The sequence below is a fragment of the Cyprinus carpio genome, chromosome B23 (genome assembly GCF_018340385.1).
Source record: "Cyprinus carpio isolate SPL01 chromosome B23, ASM1834038v1, whole genome shotgun sequence".
Taxonomy (NCBI): domain Eukaryota; kingdom Metazoa; phylum Chordata; class Actinopteri; order Cypriniformes; family Cyprinidae; genus Cyprinus; species Cyprinus carpio.
In genome coordinates, this window is record NC_056619.1 from 2753708 (window position 1) to 2774775 (window position 21068).

The window sequence follows — 21068 nt, forward strand, 5'->3', positions numbered from 1 at the left end:
AGTGTAACAATGGGCTGTTTCTATTCTATCCACAGACTAAAACGCAAGACAGATTTAACTCTAATATGCACAAGCTGAGGCAGTACGCGCATTAAAATAGCGTGTGAAGCTGCAGTATTCGACCTCTTTGACCTCTGAATGGAATGAAAGACCGAGATTTTAAAAAATAAGGTCACACACATAAATGATTCATAGGAATGATCTGAGGTCAGTTTGTCTAATGAATGACATTAGGCTCCACAAGCATTAAGCATATCACACACATATTTAAAATAAATAGGCACATTTCTTGATGATGGGGTTCCGTAGCATAATATAGCCACCAGATGGCATTACAGTTAACTACAAGCTCAGAGACAAGCTCATCTGCCTCTGTCTGTCTGTCTATCTGTGCACTGACACAGTCTTACGCATGCATTGTTAAACTATAGAAGAGTGAGAAGAGCTGTGAGAAAAGAGGAAGAACTGTACTGCTGCAGCTTCCCCTGAGTCACATCAGATGAACGCCTGTGCCACTGAAAGATGGTGCAATAGTGTATAAAGATGCCTTCTGATGAACACTTCTATTGACATACATAGTTCAAAGGGTTGATTCAATTATCTTCAAAAGGCATTCATTAGCATGCAAATAAAATTCCAACATTCAACAAAACAAGCTCAGGTTGTATAGACAGGAGAAAAACAATGCACAGGCAACATAAATGATGATGAAAAGCCTAATATTTACATGTAGTGATATATTTACTAAGAAATTCATTTTGGGGTATTTTTTCTTTTTCGTAACCCTAAATAAAACAAGACTTTGGAATACGTACAGATGGCTGTTCTCACAAAACAAACACGCATTTCCCTGTAGGACATCATGTGATCAGACACATTTAGGCTACACTGTTAACGTAGCTGCAATTTGTTAAGCTTTAGGGCTCAGGTGAACCATGATCAGAATCATTTTATCCAAATGGAGAGAGTTTGGAATAGTTGCTAATCTTCCACCTGTATGATCCTGGATGAATTATGGATCAAAGTCTTATGAACAGACACAGTACAAGCAGAATGCAAAACAGGCCCTGTTATGTTCCCCATACATACACACACTGGTAGTGTGATGGTTTGGGGATGTTCTGCTACATCAGGAACTAAAAGTTGGGTCATGTAGCAGCAAGACAGCAAGCAAGTCTACCTCAGAAAGGATGAAAAACAAAACTTTAAGTGTTGGAGTGACCTAGTTAAAGTCCAGCTTAAACTCCTTTGAAATGCTCACAGGTGTCACAAGGCTAAGGGCCAAAATTAGTCTGTGTAAATGGAGTGTTAATAATACACGATGCATACATATTGTTGTGTTTTCATTCATGAGGAGTCAGTTTTATGCATTTTGTATGTTTTATTGAAGCTCTAATGGCATGCAGGGCCATATTTTAAGAGTGGTGCATCTTGAGGGCATTTGTCATATATATCTAGCAGTGGGCCTAAGTCTCAGGTATAAGTTAGATTGACAAAATTGGGATTGCAAAGCACAAGGACCATGTGTGTGTTTTTGTCATGACGTTATGTTGCCCACTTATGGAGAATGTAATCATAATCCATCTTTCATCATATGAAATAGACACTACACTATGGCTAGTATTCACTGTACTGTGATTGTCAGGAACATCAAGTTATGTTCCAATGTAATGTCCTTGTTTCTTTCACAGAACAACAAACTGGACGCCAGTCTGGTTTCAGGAGTGGCCATTCAACTGAGACTGGGCTACTGTCAGTCATGGAAACCTTGTAGATTGCAAAAGCTGATTACAAATCATCAGTTCTTATTCTGCTGGCTCTATCTGCTGCTTTTGACACTGTCAATCATCAGATCCTCCTGCCTGCTCTCATTACTGGGCATCACAGGAATTCCACTTTGCTGGTTTGAATCCTATCTCACTGGTAGGTCTTTCAGGGTGGCATGGGGAGAGAAGGTATCCAAAGCCCATCAACTTGTCACTGGGGTTCCTCAGTTCTTGGACCCCTCCTCTTTTCCATATACACTTCATCACTGGGTCCAAATGGCAAATGGCTTCTCCTACCATTGCTATGCTGATGACACACAGCTCTATCTCTCATTTCAACCAGATGATCCAACGGTAGCTGCATGGATCTCAGGCTGCCTGGCGGACATCTCAGCATGGATGAAAGAACATCACCTACAACTCAACCTGTCAAAGACTGATCTTCTTGTCTTCCCTGCCACTCCAACTCTACAGTATGATTTCACCATCCAGCTAGGTTCTTCTACAATTACCCCATCAAATCTTGGTGTAATCTTTGATGACCAGCTGACCTTCAAAGACCACATTGCAAAGACTGCTCGATCTTGCAAGTTTGCATTGCACAACATCAGAAAGATCAGGCCCTTTCTAACGGAGCATGCTGCACAACTTCTTGTCCAGGCCCTTGTCATTTCTAGGGTGGTCTGCTGCAGTGCTCTTCTGGCTGGACTTCCATCAAGCATAATCAAACCTCTACAAATGATTCAGAATGCAGCAGCATGACTGGTCTTCAACGAGCCCAAAAGAGCCCATATTACAAATCCCTTTATCTCCTTGCACTGGCTACCTGTTGCGGCTCGCATCAAGTTCAAGACATTGATGCTTGCATATAAAAAAGTCACAGGCTCAGCACCTGCCTTCTTCCACTCACTATTACGAATCTACCTCCCCTCCAGAAGTCTGAGATGTAAACGACACCTCGTGGTACCACCACAGAGAGGCTCAAAATCACTTTCCAGAACATTCTTGTTCACCATTCCTGGCTGGTGGAATATTCTTCCCACCCCTATCCGGAATGCTGAATCACAATTTTCAAGAAAAATTTTTTTTAAAACTCTACTTCACTTTATCCTAAATAAAAAAAAAAAATTTTTTTTAAAACTTTGTCTTTAGCCCAATTTGGAAGGTAATTGTTTCTCATATGGACGTCTGCAAAAATACATTTACATATCACCTCAGTGATAAAACTCATGGATTAGGATGGCGATTTATTATGGAAGCAGATTAGTCTCAAATATAATTCACGCAAAAAACACGATTCACACATGCGTAGACAATTTCACATGCATGAAACCTAATTCACGTACACACAAAAAAATTTCACGTGCGTGAAAAAAAAAATATATTCAGAAAAAGCAATTCACATGCGCAAAATAAAATTATATATTCATAAAATACATTTCACAAATGCAAAACACAATTCGTAGATATACAACTGTGCACAAAAAACTTTGAATGTTTAAAATGTACGAGTGTCTGAATGTACAAATAGTCATTTACTACGAATCCACTCGGATTTGTGTGTGTGTTTTTTTGAGACTTTCCTGGCAGAGCTCTCTTCCCACGTGGGTCTGTCGTACTCTTTAGCCAATCAGATGCGAGCTTACCATTCAACCAATCATATCATAAGCCATGGGGAAGAGACAGGGAAGAGACACCTATGTGTGGATGCTGTTCGTTGATTACAGCTCTGCATTTAACACCATCATCCCTACCAAACTAATAGTCAAACTAAAAGATCTGGGTCTTAACAGTCACTTATGTAACTGGGTCCTGGACTTCCTGATCGGCAGACCCCAGGTGGTTAGAATTGGCAATCACACATCTTCCTCACTTACACTCAGCACTGGCGCCCCACAGGGATGTGTACTCAGTCCTCTCTTGTACTCCCTGTTCACTTACGACTGCTCTACTAAGCATAGCTCCAACATCATCCTTAAATTTGCTGACGATACAACTATCCTAGGACTCATCACAAATGGCGATGAGACATCCTGCAGAGATGAGGTTAATGCACTCACAGCATGGTGTGCTGATAACAATCTCTCCCTAAACATCAGCAAGACCAAAGAGATGATCGTGGACTACAGGAAGTCACAGAGAGAGGGTAATGTTCCCATTCACATCAATGGAGAGAAAGTAGAGACAGTTAAGAGCTACGAGTTCCTTGGCATTCACATCTCTGAGGATTTTTCCTGGAGCCTACACTCCGAGACAACAGTGAGAACAGCCCGTCAGCGTCTCTACTTCCTGCAGAGGCTGAAGAGGTTTGGCATCTCCTCTAACATTACGTCAAGTTTCTACCACTGCACTATAGAGAGCATCCTGACCGGCTGCATCACTGGCAACTGCTCCTCTTTTGACCACAAAGTTCTTCAGCGAGTGGTGAGAACAGCGGAGCTCATCAGTGGACATAAACTCCCAGCCTTACAGGACATCTATCAGACTCGCTGCTTGAGAAATGCTCACAGCATCATCAAGGACCGCACTCACCCTGCTCATCACCCGATCACCAAAAACCAAACCAAACAAAAGCTTATAACCCATCCGATCATGGACAACCAGACTGAAGAACAGCTTCTATCTTCAAGTCATCAGACTGCTTAACAGCCAGCTATCCTTCATCTAAAATCGAAATATGTGCTGCTCTTAAGTTTATTTATTGCACCTGCACTGCCACTCTTAAAATTCTTTCATGTAGCTCTGTGACACTCTACAATGATATTTTGGACACTCTTCTACTCGGAAATACAAAATCGGAATACATGCTGCTCTTAAGTTTATTTATTGAATCTGCACTGCCACTTTTAATTTTCTTTCATGTAACTCTGCGACACTCTGTGACAATGACATTTTGGACACTGCTCTATCCCAATATTCTTGTATTAGTACCTCAGGACTACTTATAACTCTTAACACTGTCTACCCTTATTGTATCTGTTACTGCCACTTATTTGTGTTTAATGCTCTGTCTGTGTTTATCGTTCTGCCTATGGTCATTGAAGTCACTCAATCTCTCAGTGCCCTCCACGTACGTCTATATCTGTTCATGTATGGTCCTGTTATTGTCACTGTATGAGCCTTGTCACAAGCATTTCAATACCCAATTTTCCCCAGTGTTAACTATGCAAATGATAAATAAATGCCTCTTGACTCTTGAGATTTAAGCCAGCAAAGTCCAAATCCCTGGTGTTGAAGAAAGGTCACAGACAAGTTTCACTTTATACTTGGTAATACCCAGATACCATCTATCACAGAAAGAAACTGTTAAGAGCCTAGGGAAGATGTTTGACTGCCGTCTGAGAGACATAGCATCCATCCGAACCACCAACCAAGAGCTAGAAGTCTGGCTAGGTGCAGTGGAAAAGTCACACCTTCCTGCCAAGTTTAAGGCCTGGATTTACCAACATGGGATCCTGCCGAGGATTCTTTGGCCCCGACATTCCAATTTCCACAATGGAGGGCTTTGAGAGGAGGATCAGAAGGTTTTTTATGGAAGTAGCTTGGATTACCCCGAAGCCTAAGCAGCATCAGTTTATATGGGCGAAACAACAAGCTGAAACTCCCCGTCAGCAGTGTGAATGAAGAATTTATTGTGACCTGTCCTAGGGAGGTGTTGCAATATTGGGAGTCATGTAACCCGAAAGTCTCTCAGGCGGAGCAGGGAGCCTGGACAAGGTGGGAACATGTAGTAGAATGCAGAGCTACTTGGGCCAAACCAGGGGCAAGGCCGGAAATGTTTAAGTGGGTGGGCCTACATAAAACTGGGTGGGCAAAGTGTAGCATATGAAAACTGCATATCAAATTGCAAACAGAAAATACAGCACAAAGATTCAATACACAATACTACTAAAGCACTGAAAAAAATAATTTTAATTTCAACATTTACCAATATTTACTAACATTTACTAATTATTAAAATTAAAAGTTTTATCTGTTAACCATACCTGAGCTAACGAAAAGTTGAAATTTTATTAACTAATGTCAACAAAGATTAATTAATACAGTACCAAATGTATTTCTCATTATTAATATTAGTTAAGGCATTGCCAAACATTAACTAAAGTTTACTGTATGTAAAGCACTATCTTAGACGATGGGTCTTTGCGGATGATCTCATAATCAAGTGTCTCAGTTCGCGTTCAAAAGGAGAGTAGATATCGAGAACAGTAGAAATGAGCGCAGCTGCAAATATGCAGTTCGTTGTGGAGAAGAGTAGGCCTATCTAGCACAATGTTTATTTTTTTCTTTTCACAAAGAACCCATCTATTTAGCGGATCAAACACTGTACCTATGGTAATATGATGCTTATAAACACTATTGGCTCAGAAGTTTCTAATCTATAAATCCATCACCCGCTGGTCTGGTTTCATTTATAGGCGGTCCGGATTCAGTGTTAAGACTTACCTTTCATTTGGGAAATCCAATATATACTTTTTAAATACTGACTAAGGTTTGTTTCACTATTTTCAAATTCAACTTTCAAATTTAACACTATTTTCCTCACGTCGTTAACATAATTGTGGGTGGGACTAACAGAAACTGATCAATCATTATTTTGACAATTATTGGCTTCTTTAAAAAAAAAAAAAAAAAAGGTGCCACAGAATAAACGTGTTTTACTGTCATGTGTTTATGTCTCATCTTTTCTTGACTTTATCAGCATTTTAATCCATCTTGTAGATGACCTGGGAACTAAGGTTCACTTAAAGTGGGAACTAAATGTCTTTTCCAACTTGAAATATACAGTCACAAAGAATTGTTCATTATCTGTACCAGTATCATGGAGCATAAGCATCACTTGGCCACTGAGTGTAGTTTGGGCTCGTCCTCAATGCATCCTGTAAATGTTGTCATACACATACAAATAAAGGTGCTTCACAATGCCATAGAAGAACCTTTTTTGTCTAAATGGTTTCATAAAGAATCTTTAACATCTGAAGAGCCTATACTTTTTACAAAAAGGTTCTTGGAGAAAGAAAGTTCTTCAGATTATGAAAAGTTGAGAAAGAGATGGTTCTTTAAAGAACCTTTGACTGAATGGTTCTTTTGTGGAACCAAAAATGGTTCTGTGAAGAACCTTTTAAGCACTTTTATTTTTAAGAGTGTATGTCTTTCAGTCTTTCAGTCTGTTTTTTAATTAGTAATTAGTAAAATCCAATTTTATAGGAGGAGTTGAATCATGTAGACAACAGGTTAAGTAAAAATATTAATATGCAATAGCGCATAAATATAGCAAAATGCTCTTCTTTATAGTTATTTTTCTAGCTGACTGATGAGCTTATGGACACCAAATGGTTATTCTGAGGTAAACGTATAATACGCTGCAATGTTTACAAGCTTTACGTGTTTTCTGCAGTTTGTAACACTGAATGAGTTTTACATGAGGCATTTCATTAAGTTGTCCTGTAGGCTCTCTTATAAAATAGCCTACCTTTTGATGTTAATTCATGTTCATTATGTACTCTAGTAGTAATGAGAAAGATTAAATGGGTTACTTGCCCTTGAACTGAGGCGCCAAAATGACCGCGCCTGCTGCATTAAAGAGCGCCAAAACTGTATTTATTGTTTGAATTTCGTTATGAATTTGGAATAATTTTAAGCTGGTGCTTTGTTTATTAAAAAGTGACAAAGCACAGAACTTTTTGCAATTACTGAACGGCAAGTGCGCTTCAAATAATGAAGTTCACAGATTAAAAGAACACAGACCAAGATCTTGTTAAGAAGCAGCCATATTTGTAATTATTATAAATGAGAATTGTTAACGATATTGCCAATATCCATACCTGTTCTAGTTTGTTCAAGTTGTGCACGAAATAGACGCTGTTTTTCTGCACTTTCCCTTCTTCTGTCTCCGTCATGTCTCTCTCGCTGCACAGCGGAGCTGCGTTTATCAGACTGTGTGCGTCAGCTCTGATGTGCGGCAGAGATGAGGACTGTTTAAAACTCTTTTTTTTTCCATTAAAACTTTGATGCGCATCGTCTCAGTTTAATATGTGAACATAATAAAAGATTTGATCGCAAAACAATTAGGAAAAAAGGCATTACATGCAATTTTTAAGTTATAAGATGTAAATATATACCCAGATAGCAATAACACATGGGCTGATTCTGGCTGAAATGCGTCTCTGTTGGCTCAGCATCGGCATCGATGAGAAGATAATGGGCCAGAGCCGTGCCAACTCTACAAAACACTTCTGGATGACATGGCTTTTTCTCTATGGGCTGATCTCGGCTGAAAGCTGTCATACACGCAGCGGGTCCACACTCGGTGTAGTTGTGTGTATTAACCTTCGGCCTGAGTTAGTTTTGTCACAGACGGGCCGCTGCTAAAATGAAGCAAATCAGCTGCCTGAGAAAATTTTTTAGCGGTTAAATCCTGAGGCGCTTTCGGCAGGCAGTAGCCAGTGGCGACCTCAGCAAAAACTTCACTCGCATATGAATATTTATGGTCGCAAATGCAACTGTTTTAGTCGCAGTTTGGAGCCCTGTGAGGGATGCTATACTTGGCAACATGACAAAAGTTCTGAAGACCATCTCCAGTATGAGATGGTTCCCTGAAACTGGGAGTTACCTGAAACTGTTGCTATAACATCGCTGAGGCCAGACATGGTACTGATCTCAGAAGCCTCCTACAACTCACAGTCCCCTGGGAAGATCGTATTGAGGAGGCCAATGAGAGAAAGAGATCTAAGTACATAGAGCTGGTGAAAAAGAGCAAAAGAAAAGGTGTGAGCCCACTGAGGTGGGATGTATGAATGATGCATTTGAATGAATGAGGTATCCATCTCTTTATAGTGCATTGCTGTACACCCAAACCACTTTACACTCATTGGGGGGGGGGCACTCTTCTCGACCACCACCAGTCTGCAGCATCTACCTGGATGATGCGATGGCAGCCACAGTACATTGGCGCCAGTGCACTCACCACACACCAGGTGGAGAGAAGACAGAGTGATAGAGCCAATCAAGAGAATGGGGATTATTATAAGGAGGCCATGATTGACAAGAGCCAGTGGAGGGAATTTGACCAGGACACCAGGGTTACATGCCTACTCTTTACGAGAAGTGCCATGGGATTTTTAGTGACCACAGACAGTCAGGTCCTCGCTTTAACTTTGCTTGTTGACAGTATAGACGGTTTCAACGGCAACAACATAAACAAACGTTACTGCGCATGCACGCTTTTGTGGCCCTAACTTAACTTCCGGTAGACTTCCAAACAGAATCAATAACAACAGCTAAGTAGTCCCTCTAGAGTAGATTACTTTTGATAACAAGCAAAATATGTTAGTTCCATAAATCAGACTTACTGCAAATGCAAATTCATTCTCTGCCAGCAGGAGGTGCTTTAAAGCGGGAGAAACAGAGGTTTCTCCAGTAACTGTGGTGCACAAAGCAGCAGTGAGCTCACAAACGCTGCTTTATCAGGCATATAACATGCAAGATGAAATGAAAATGACATCGAAAATTTTACAGACTAATTAAAGATAGTCTTCCTTCAGAAATTCAGTGATATAAAAACACCTGCACCTCGTTTTGTTTTTAAACGTGCAGTACGAGCTCATGTTTATTCAACGAAGCCTTTTGGAAAATTTGTCATGTTTTGATATTGTGAGCGCCACAAATAAATAAACTGTATAGGAAACACATCCCAATGCACAACCACCTGAACCCAACTTCAGTCTACTCATCACCTTAACTTTAACTGCGTTTGTAGACAGTGCCATAGCCAGACTGTTAAACAAACACAGACCGGAAGTTAACTTAGGGCCAGGCATGTGCACCTGATGAAACCGTCTATAGTGTCCCTAGCATCACTATACTAGGGCATTAGGACCCACACAGACCATAGGGTGAGGACACCCTGCTGACCTCACTAACACCTCTTCTAGTTTTTCCAGGAGCTCTCTCATCCAGGTACTAAAAAGGTTCAGTCCTGCTTAGTTTCAGTAGGCAACCAGTCTTATGCTGCAGGGTGATATGGCTGTAGAGGGTTTGCAGCGTCTCTGCAGGGTCTACAACATGCTGGGCATCAGAGGGGCCAGTAGACGAAGGGACATTAAGTCAGCCGCAGAGGCAGTGGAGGTAGCTTCAAGGTGGCTCAGATTAGGGTAGGAGAGATATGGGCGGGGTAGTGCTACCTAAACACAAGTCGGGACATGATCAACCCCGGCTGGGTCATCTGGGCAAGGGTGAAAACACCTGATGACCCTAGGAAACATCACTGATGATGTGTCCAGAAGCATCACGTGCTGATTCATGTTAAAATAACTAAAACTAATAATAATAACAATGTAACTTATTCAATCATAATTTTAAGGAATATAACAATTTCCATGTTTTAATTTAAACAGTAACCCTCTGTTATGCAGAACCAAACATTTAAATTAATTATTAATTTCAATTTGATTGCATTTGAAAATATTTATTAAAGTTTTAAAGTTTTATGCATTCATTTAATCACCATCATGTTAATTGATAATAAAATGTGTATTAAATCATAAAATACAGAATCCAGACACAAAGCATGCATTATTGTTGTTTAATTTTAATCAATTATTGTGGATATAGGTCATTATATTAGACGTGTACTGTATATTAGACATGCTTTTTGAATATTAAAATGTAATTAAATTACAAAAATGGAATCCAGAAAAATAGAATTTGGGAAAAATAAAATGAATTTCATAGGGCCCTCACTACTCACTACAGCATTTCTGGTTTGGTGGCCCCTCTCTCTCTCTCTCTCTCTCTCTCTCTCGCTCTCTCTCTCTCTCTCTCTCTCTGTCTCTCCGGTCACCGGCAGCTAACACACACTGACAGCTTGTCCCATGAGCGTGAAGGACACAGCGCTGCCCTGGATGAGGCTTTGTTTCAGATGGATTTATTCCTGTGAGGATACTCCAGCCCACTCAGTGCAGTAAGAGCTCAGCTCTGCCTTACATCACGTCTACACATGTGTGCTCTATTAACATGCTGAACTATATTCTCATCGCATTCACTGCATCGTATGTGTAAATGCATGTTTATATTCAGAATTTCTGCAATTTCATTAACTCATTTATGAAATTATTGCATTTGACAAATTCATGAATTTCTGCAAATTGTGAGAGAGTCACTCAAAGTAATAATCACAACATTGACAGGTACAAGGAAAAATACTAACAGTGAAATACACCATTTTTTCCAACTATTTACCTAATGAATATAAGATATAATGCATTATTATGAGTCTGATGCTGTCAGAAATTGGCTTCGAAACAAGTATATTCAAACCCGAATCCAAAAAAGTTGGGACACTGTACAAATTGTGAATAAAACAGAATGCAATGATGTGGAAGTTTCAAATTTCAATTTTTTATTCAGAATACAACATAGATTACATATCAAATGTTTAAACTGAGAAAACGTATCATTTTAAGGGAAAAATAAGTTGATTTTAAATTTTGTGGCATTTAACACATCTCAAAAAAGTTGGGACAAGGCCATGTTTACCACTGTGTGGCATCCCCTCTTCTTTTTATAACAGTCTGCAAACGTCTGGGGACTGAGGAGACAAGTTGCTCAAGTTTAGGAATAGGAATGTTGTCCCATTCTTGTCTAATACAGGTTTCTAGTTGCTCAACTGTCTTAGGTCTTCTTTGTCGCATCTTCCTCTTTACGATGCGTTTAATGTTTCTCTATGGGTGAAAGATCTGGACTGCAGGCTGGCCATTTCAGTACCCGGATCCTTCTTCTACGCAGCAGCCATGTTGTTGTAATTGATGCAGTATGTGGTCTGGCATTGTCATGTTGGAAAATGCAAGGTCTTCCCTGAAAGAGACGACGTCTGGATGGGAGCATATGTTGTTCTAGAACTTGGATACACCTTTCAGCATTAATGATGCCTTTCCAGATGTGTAAGCTTCCCATGCCACACGCACTCATGCAACCGCATACCATCAGAGATGCAGACTTCTGAACTGAGCGCTGATAACAACTTGGGTTGGTCCTTGTCCTCTTTAGTCCGGGATGACATGGCGTCCCAGTTTTCCAAAAAAGAACTTCAAATTTTGATTCGTCTGACCACAGAACAGTTTTTTCCACTTTGCCACAGTCCATTTTAAATGAGCCTTGGCCCAGAGAAAACACCTGCACTTCTGGATCATGTTTAGATATGGCTTCTTTTTAGACCTATAGAATTTTAGCCGGCAACGGCGAATGGCACAGTGGATTGTGTTCACCGACAATGTTTTCTGGAAGTATCCCTGAGCCCATGTTGTGATTTCCATTACAGTAGCATTCCTGTATGTGATGCAGTGCCGTCTAAGGGCCCGAAGATCACGGGCATGCAGTATGGTTTTCCGGCCATGACCCTTATGCACAGAGATTGTTCCAGATTCGCTGAATCTTTGGATGATATTATGCACTGTAGATGACGATAACTTCAAACTTTTTGTAGTTTTTCTCTGAGAAACTCCTTTCTGATATTGCTCCACCATTCTTCACCACAGCATTGGGGGAACTGGTGATCCTCTGCCCATCTTGACTTCTGAGAGAAACTGCCCACTCTGAGAGGATCTTTTTATACCCAATCATGTTGCCAATTGACCTAATAAGTTGCAAATTGGTCCTCCAGCTGTTCCTTATATGTACATTTAACTTTTCCGGGCCTCTTATTGCTACCTGTCCCAACTTTTTTGGAATGTGTAGCTCTCATGAAATCCAAAATGAGCCAATATTTGGCATGACATTTCAAAATGTCTCACTTTCAACATTTGATATGTTATCTATATTCTATGTGAATAAAATATAAGTTTATGAGATTTGTAAATTATTCCATTCCTTTTTTACTCACAATTTATACAGTGTCCCAACTTTTTTGGAATCGGGTTTGTAAATTACATTAATAAAATCGGCTGTAGTTTCTTTTTCAGACCGTTTCCTTTTTTTTTTTTTTTTTTTTTTTGTTAAAGCAGTCTTGACATGCTTTGTTATTTTAATATTTTCCTTGCGGTTCACTTATAATATAAATAGTGTTTTTGCATAAAAAACAGTGTTTGCAAAACACATCTCAACCCTCATGCTTCTGATGGTGCTTCACCTCTTTTTTGAACCTGAAACCTTCCTTTCAGAAATGAATGGCTGCTGTAGCTCTAACTGTGTTAATTAGCAATCTGGTGTGACAAGACACAAGATGGCTAAAATTATACTAGAATTCAATGTACTGAATTTACAGTCACTGACAAGTGACTAATGATGAGTCAAATTCAGCAAATTGAACAAAGGAAGTAATTACAAAGTAGACAAACAGTGCATTCCACTTGCTATGACTTACTGTCATTGAAAAATAATACAATTCTAGTATAGTATACAAACAGCCTACAGTATGATCTAAACAAAGACGAGAGTTTACTGTACCCGAAGGATGCAGACTTCCACTGTCGGCACGGCACAGTTCTCCTGCACACGGCTGATCTGAGGCTGCTGGGACTGTCTGTCATTTCCACAGGAAGGGAGGCATGTCTTCTGCAGACAGAAACACAACACAGACTCCAGACACGTCACAAGAACATAGGAGTGGATGCAGAGCGGGACAGCTGTGGACACCGAATGTGATGCACCCAAATGAACACTCAAACACCTAGCAGGGTGTTAGCAACCACTCAGAAAGAGCACCCAACACTCACAGAGTAATCTGGTTTATAATCGACAAGTTTAAAATCTTTCAACTTCAGACAATATTCACCAGTATAACAGAAGTAAACATACAACATACCTGACGATTCTTGTACTGCCATATTCTGACCTGAAACACACAAAAATTATTTTTTAGAAAAACATATCTAAACAGAGTAGAACAAATCAAAATCACATTTAGAGTTACAATGGAATGGAAAACATTCAGTAAACCTTGCCAACTGTAAATCATATGCCTTTTAACAAGTGCCACTATAGAATTATGACAAATTTCAGCATATATTTCAGGAATTACAGCGGCTTACACACATTTTTAAAATTTTACCCACACAAATCCAAGAATTGCACACACAAAATGCAAAATGCCTCACATCTCTTGCAAAATGAAACACTGCATTCAAAATATCACAAACACTTCTCAAAAGCAAACATTTGAAAACACCTTTGCCATAATATTAATTTCTGTTAGAATTTTGTGTGTTTCACGGAGAATTGTGTGTTGTGTGTTGCAAAGGGTGTTTTATGAAATTGAAAACTGAGTCAAAGGCCAAGAATTAGCGTATGGTCCTGCAGATTTGGTGTGTGCTTCTGCTGTTTGAGTGTCAGCTTTCAGAAACTGTCACAAGTAAAGATATTGTGTGTAAGCAGTTGAAAAAAACTGTAATAAAGTGCTTTCATGCCGCAACTGTGACATTAAAACCCAGAAGACTATGTGCTGCTGATTCCCCTTGAGTTTTTTTTTGTTTGTTTCATGAGTAAAATAAGATCTGCAGTAAACATAACTTCGATACTTGGACATTTTGCTCTACAACATAATTCAAACACACAAATTTTAAGGCAGTTATTTATTTTTTTAAGTAACTACATAAGGTTTGTGTTGTGTGCACAGTTTACGTTGCACAACAGTACAGCGTATCCTCAACACTTTCGTCAAGTTATGTTTACCAAAGAGCTTATTTTGCTCATGACTTACATAACCCATTAAAAAGCCCACAGGAAAATCTCAAGGGAAAGCAGTGGTGAATTAGTTCCGGGTTTTGACGTCACGGCTGCAGCACTCTGTACTGTCAGCATCTGTGGCCATGACCCAGCTCATATATTAGTACATACTAGTGTTCTAATGTCAAATATCAGCTCCAGTGAGGGTAAAATTATGAACTGTATAGATATATTGGATTTGATCGTTAAAGGTCTGACTGAATGCAAACGTCATGCTGGAGCTGGATGACAAATGCCTGCAGATCTAATGGATCTCAGGACTGTAACATTAGAACAGAAGCCATTAGAGGTGAGTCTCCTCTCAGCTGCCCACTGCACTGTCTGAAGAAACATCAGCCTACTCCATAAGAAAAGAAGCTATAAACACATTGACTACTGCTCTGATTTACTGCTGGCTTCCAGTGTTATACATAACCCCCTATGTATGTCCCATATGTATGTATGTCCCTATGTCCCATAAAACCATGGCTTCAGAAGAATGGATAGTGTATGCATCATATACTTTTGTGAAAAATAAGTGCATTCAACTGTAATGAATGGACACTTGCAATGTGCTTCAAATCGTATCTTCTTAAAGTATATTTTTAAGGGAAGCCCATTTGTGAAAATGTCTCAGAATTACTGCACACATAGGCACATATTGCAATTTTTTTAAGGATTTACAGTATATTAAGGTTTATTATAAAGGGTGACTATTGTAATTTCATGTCAGTACTAAAATACATTTCGTCACTAGGTTGAAAAGTTTATGATATTACTAAAGGATATTACTAAAACTAACTCTCTTCTATGTGTGTTGGTAAGGCATAAACATATACCCAGTGTGTTTTATTTTTTAACATCCTTTTCTTTAACATCACTTATTAAAAATATTTTTTTTCCAACCCAGCAGTCAGGTCCTATGTACACTTCAAATCCTCTTCTTATCAGCTCAACCATGGGTTCTTGGTTAATTAGCCTGCAAACTTTACATTTGCATAAATGATGGTTTTCAGTTCAATGATTCAGTGAGTGTTTTGACTCATGAACTGTTTGGGCCAGAATAGTTTTATGAACTAGTTTAACTGATTTATTAAAAAGATCTGACTGAAAAGAATGACAGTTTTTCTACTATTATGCTATTATGAGATATGCTTGACAATACATCAATACAGTGTGTAAACGAGAAGAACAGTACAGGTCCGATTACAGAACCTTGTGGGACACCAGTGCTCAGACTCATGGTAGAGTCAACAGACTCATGTGTTGGTGTCTATTCTGAAGATATTCTGTCAGAAAATAAGAGATCCAGTTACAGAGAGAAATGTCCTTTAAGGGCACTATGTTACTGAATCCCATACTGTGATGAAATATCAATCTTCCATTTGTTCCTCTCTTATTCAAGGAGTCATGAAGCAATGAGAAGATGCCACATACTTTGCCCAACTACTCAAACAACAAGTGCAACTAGACAGCCGTCATTCAGCTAAGTGATTCTGCCTTTTTTGTTGACATCAAAATAGCACTTTCATTAATGTATGAAATAACTACAGACTGGGCAAGAGAAAGAAAATCAACCAGAAATACCGGTAGACTAACGTGTGATGTTGTGATTTGGAGTATGAAAATCTACTTACACTAAAAAAAAAAAAAAAAAAAATCTGTAAAAATAGGGCACAATATACTATATAAATTCAAGGAATTTCTCTGTATTTATTTTTTACCGGTGTTTTAACAGTATTTAGAATTTTACACTTCCTTGCATTGTGTTTTAGGGTTAAAAGAAATGTCTGTTAAATTAATGGATATGTCATGTCATGTCATGTGTAATGAGCTGCCAGTACTTTTTCTGTTATTTTACTGATTTTTTTTTTTTTTTACAGTGCATCTCACCCGACATGTTTTCGTAGTTGCAGCAGAGGTGTGAAATACAGGGCTAGCAGAGGGTTTCCTAGACCTCATGAACATCTAAACCGTGGGAGTCCCACATAATAAACTTTAGAAATGTTTCACTTGGTGCTAATTTGTTCTTAAACTTGATTGCTGATTTCAGCAGATTTAACCAACATCTGCAACACTGCTGCCTTGGAGCCTGCTTATGGGACCTCTTTAGTCAGAGATTGATCACACACACCAATCTTAAACCAGCCTATGCTGGTTGTTCAGATCTAAGTCTTTTTATATGGTTTTGGGCACATTATGGTCAGGCTGAGAGACTATAGCTGAAAGCATTAACTGCCACAGCTGTTAGAAAAAAAAGCACAATCTACGTTAATAGTATTATGAACGTACCAGACACTGCAATTATGTATTTTTCAAAATCAAACTAACCAAACACGCTCCAAAATGATACAAACTCTAAAAACAATAAAATATATATCCTCCTGCCAGTGTATTCGCGTGATTAAGAGGCAGGTTTCTGCAGGAGGTGCACTAGAGGAGTCTTACTGCTGTAGCGGGCTGTTCTCCTGGATGGAGCGCAGTCTGCAGGTGAGCAGATGCCGCTGGTACTCGTGTCTCAGGCGGCTGTTCTCTGCGCACAGGTCGGACACATGCTGCTCCAGCTCAAAGATGCGCCTCTTCTGCCGCTCCAGCAGCGTCTGCTGGGTCTCTATGATCTTATTCAGCTCCTTCAGATAGCCCGCTGCCTTCGTCGGATTCTCGGTCCGGCTGTCCATCGTCTTCTCATTCAGCGCACTGACCTGAGTCAAATATTGCCTCTTTTGTCCAGGTCAAGACGCGCGGTGATACATGAGAGGTGCGCACGTCCCGCGCTCGGCCATGCTTCTGTCAAACACTGACTCTGCGTCTCCTGCGGTGCTTTGTGCCACTAAAGCTTAAATGGTTAAAAATCACAGTTCACAGTTCTGGAAGGAGTTCGTGGTGCAGTAGAGAATATTTAATCCACTTGCCATACTCTAGAATGCACTTATAAATGGTGGCGCAGTAACACCCTGAATACACCGCATGCGACGCGATGCGACGCGACGCAACAACGCAGCTGTCTACACTGCGAACGCGCGACGTCGGTCGAATAAACCCGCCGCACAAATAAACAAAGACTCTGATTGGTCGACTGGTTGTCTGCGTCACGATTCCACCGCAGTCCTGACGGACGCGTCAATATCCGTCTGCAGCGTCCTGTTTCGCGTCGCGTCCAGCAGTGTAGCTGTTTTTGACCTGTATTTAATCACTGCTTTATAGATACAATTCAGTGCTTAAACATCCCAATATATGGCAGTTATAGCATTTTTCTGATTTTAATGATTTTTTTTCTTCCCCATTTAGTAGGCTTACTGTTTATTTGAAATAAATGGCGCTTATTTTGATATATAGGCCTAATGCAAAGACATTTTTCAGTGTCCAAACACGTTTGGGGTCACTTTAGGCTATGGCTTTGAGGATCTCCAGAAGCAGAAATAAAGGCAGGTCAAGCACTAAAGCAGTAAAGGAGCAAAAAGCTCCTGCAGTGCTGTACTAGCAATCACGCAGCAGCAACATTGTAAAGGAGCTGGATATATCATAGTAGAATATTTAGTACTATTCTAGTAGTGTAGAATACAAATATATTGCTATAAATTGTTCTTTATTGTTTATAAAGTAAAAAAATGACAGTAGCTTACATCAGATTAGACCTTAAGAGTCAAAATTATTTGAATACATTTTGATTTATTCATTTGCAGACAAGTTTTAATGATAATGTGGATGAAAAAGTTTCAACATTTGACTACTTTGACTACCTTGACTACTGACAGCAACTGTTGGAATTTGGTCCTCTAAACACAACCCTCAAAGAAAATCACAAATATTATTACGTTTCATTAGTGCAAAAAAACAAAACAAATATGCAAGCATATGTTGGTGTTCAGACTTTTAACTGTCATTTCTAATTCTTGCTTTTCTATTCAATGCAGTCAATGCAGTTTAAGACGCTAATGTTAAATGACTGGCTTTATGTTTAAGGTGATGCAAGGTTTTTCTCTCTCTCTCTTTATTATTTAAGGAATAATTTACAATGGGCCATTGTTTGTGAAAATTAATGCAAAATCCAAGGTGATTATGCAGGGAGAGAGAATTATATGGATATTAATAAAGTAATTTCTGAAGAAAACAAATGAATACCTCATAATTTGTCATCTGCTTGGTCAGCATGATCAATGTCTTTGTGTTTTTGGCTCTTTTACTGTGGTGTAATAGGAGGACTGTAAGGATCTGTGAAATAAGAGGAACAAATAGATGAAATGAGATTAAACTGTAATGCAGTCTGAACCTGGAATGAAGTTCTACCAGTGTATTCAGACATCTGATCTGTTTTTCACTTTAGAGTCCATCATCTTTAAGTTTTTGTTAGTCATTTTGCATTATTAACACTATTTTCTGATTTGTTACTGTAAAGCTGCTTTGACACAATCTGCATTGTTAATAGCGCTATATAAATAAAGGTAAAAAAAAGAAGAAAATACCTACCTTGATGACATAATCTTTGCACATTTAGTTTATTAATTTTTTTTTTTTTTTATATTTAAAAAAAGTATTCTAATATTATGCATTTTTATGTATCATGTATAACAAAACAATCACCACTCATCACTGCTCACAAAAACTGGTTAGTTAAAAAATTGCATTTTGCTTAACACTGTCATTTAAACATTTTAAAGTACATAAAAAAGCTGTCAAAAGTCAGTGCTGAATGGATTATTTCATATAATTTGCACAATCATCTAATTTGTCTGGAACACACTCTGGCTGTAGGGTTTTTCATATGACATTTGCAAGGAGCACAAAGAGTATCGCAGGATAAGCTACAGATCCTGTTTCAAGACATGATAACAGCAAAGCACTGGACCATTCCACAATCACAGAGACTGAAAGACACCTTTCAGATGACATTGATGTTGCATCAGAGGAAGTGGTGATGGTGCAACTAGAACAGTTTTGCAAGAAAAGTTTGAAAGCCATAGAACAATCATCATAATTATCAAAAAATAAAAACTCTGACCAAACTGGTGATGTGGGCCTGGATAAGCTAAATTTGAAATAGCATTCTTGCATAATACTCTAACTACACTGTTTGCATACTTATTATGCAATGTTTTTCATGACTAATTTTACTGCTGAAGAGATACAATACAAATATATATATATATATAAAAATAAAAAAAGTGTGATGTCTCTCTAAAGGGAATTACAACAGCTTTCCCAAATATTTGTGCACAATTATAAGGCAATTAGATTATAAAGGATTGTTCATCTCATTTTTTAACAGTAAACAATAATGTTTACACAAATAAGAAAAATCAAAAACAAAATACAAAACAAATCAAAGCAGGGAGCAGGCCATTATTCTGTCATCTCTGGAGACACCTCTGTCCCGCCAGCCAAACAGTGAAATACTTGGCTGTGTGATGGAGCATCATCATGCATAAAGATCAAGACCATTGTGAATGCTGCAGATGAAAGTGTCTAACAGAAAGTGTCAGGAGTTTCTCTTCAGTCCGGCAGCTCACTGCTCTGTGTCCAGCCGTCTGCTCCAGCAAGATAAACTCTCATTAAACTTTTGAGAAGTCGGACTTCATGGATTACTTGGCCTAATCTTAACACTTCAGCCGGTGATTTTTGTTAAGTTTCGTTTTCTTACTTTAGCAAATTCTTTGAGAAGCTTACATTTTGTACTTCTGGAGAATCCAGATAGATGGGAAGATTCCAGAAGTTCTGGAAAACTGTGGCACTGGTGGTTTTATGCTCAAGTTTTTTTTTGCTACCCTACTGCCTATTATTGGCAAATTGTCTAATGGTCATGCTTTACATTTTTCTGAAAGACGTTTTGTAATTTTAGATTTTTCACAGTTGATTTTTTTTTATTTGCCCACTTTCACCTGTAATAGAAATCTTCCTAATAATGAAGCACATCTGAATTTAAAGAGTTTAACAATTTAAATTACACACCACCTTAAAATTATTATTCTCCATAATTATTAAGATGTATGTGGTTTGAAAGTGAGGTGACATACAGCCAAGTATGGTGACCCACACTCAGAATTTGTGCTCTGCATTTAACCCATCCAAAGTGCACACACACAGCAGTGAACACACACACACACACCATGTGTGCGGCGCCCGGGGAGCAGTTGGGGGTTCGGTGCCTTGCTCAAGGGCACCTCAGTCGTGGTATTGCCGGCCCGAGACTCGAACCCACAACCTTAGGGTTAGGAGTCAAACTCTCTAACCATTAGGCCACGACTTCCCCACTTGAACTTTGGCATTGGAACTTGAAATGTTTGGATACATATATATATATATGATCAGAATATCCACTTACATAATAATTACACTCGCTGTATATTTGCCATCCAAGGATATTGCAGTAGTATGCTAATATAGTATTGTGAATTCAGCCTTTGTTTCCTCATTAAAAACCAGCAGAAACCAGTGCTTTTGAAATTCACATATTACATTCTCACAAATTATTTTTTTTTGTGATTAAGTGATTTTCTCTAAAAGGCCAACCCCCTTATCAAACTCAACCGACGGTCAAATTAATTCCATATTCCAGTGTTTTATATTCAAATGGCACGTATATAAAAAACAACTGTGAACATGCAA

General features: G+C 38.9%; 1 protein-coding gene across 2 annotated transcripts in view; it reads right to left on the reverse strand.

Moving 5' to 3' along the window:
* LOC109067372 (IQ motif and SEC7 domain-containing protein 1-like) overlaps positions 1-17504 on the reverse strand; it is a 78892-nt gene extending 61388 nt beyond the window's left edge. Inside the window, exons 1-3 of one of the 2 annotated variants that reach the window (XM_042750728.1) lie at positions 16914-17489; positions 13567-13596; positions 13209-13316 (exon numbers count right to left, since the gene is read on the reverse strand). In XM_042750728.1, the coding sequence (XP_042606662.1) occupies positions 13209-13316; positions 13567-13596; positions 16914-17143 (368 nt within the window). In that variant the 5' untranslated portion in view covers positions 17144-17489. Of the gene's footprint in view, positions 1-13208; positions 13317-13566; positions 13597-16913 lie in introns of both variants that reach the window. The other variant, XM_042750734.1, reaches the window with a different exon arrangement.
* Positions 17505-21068: the final 3564 nt, after the last annotated feature.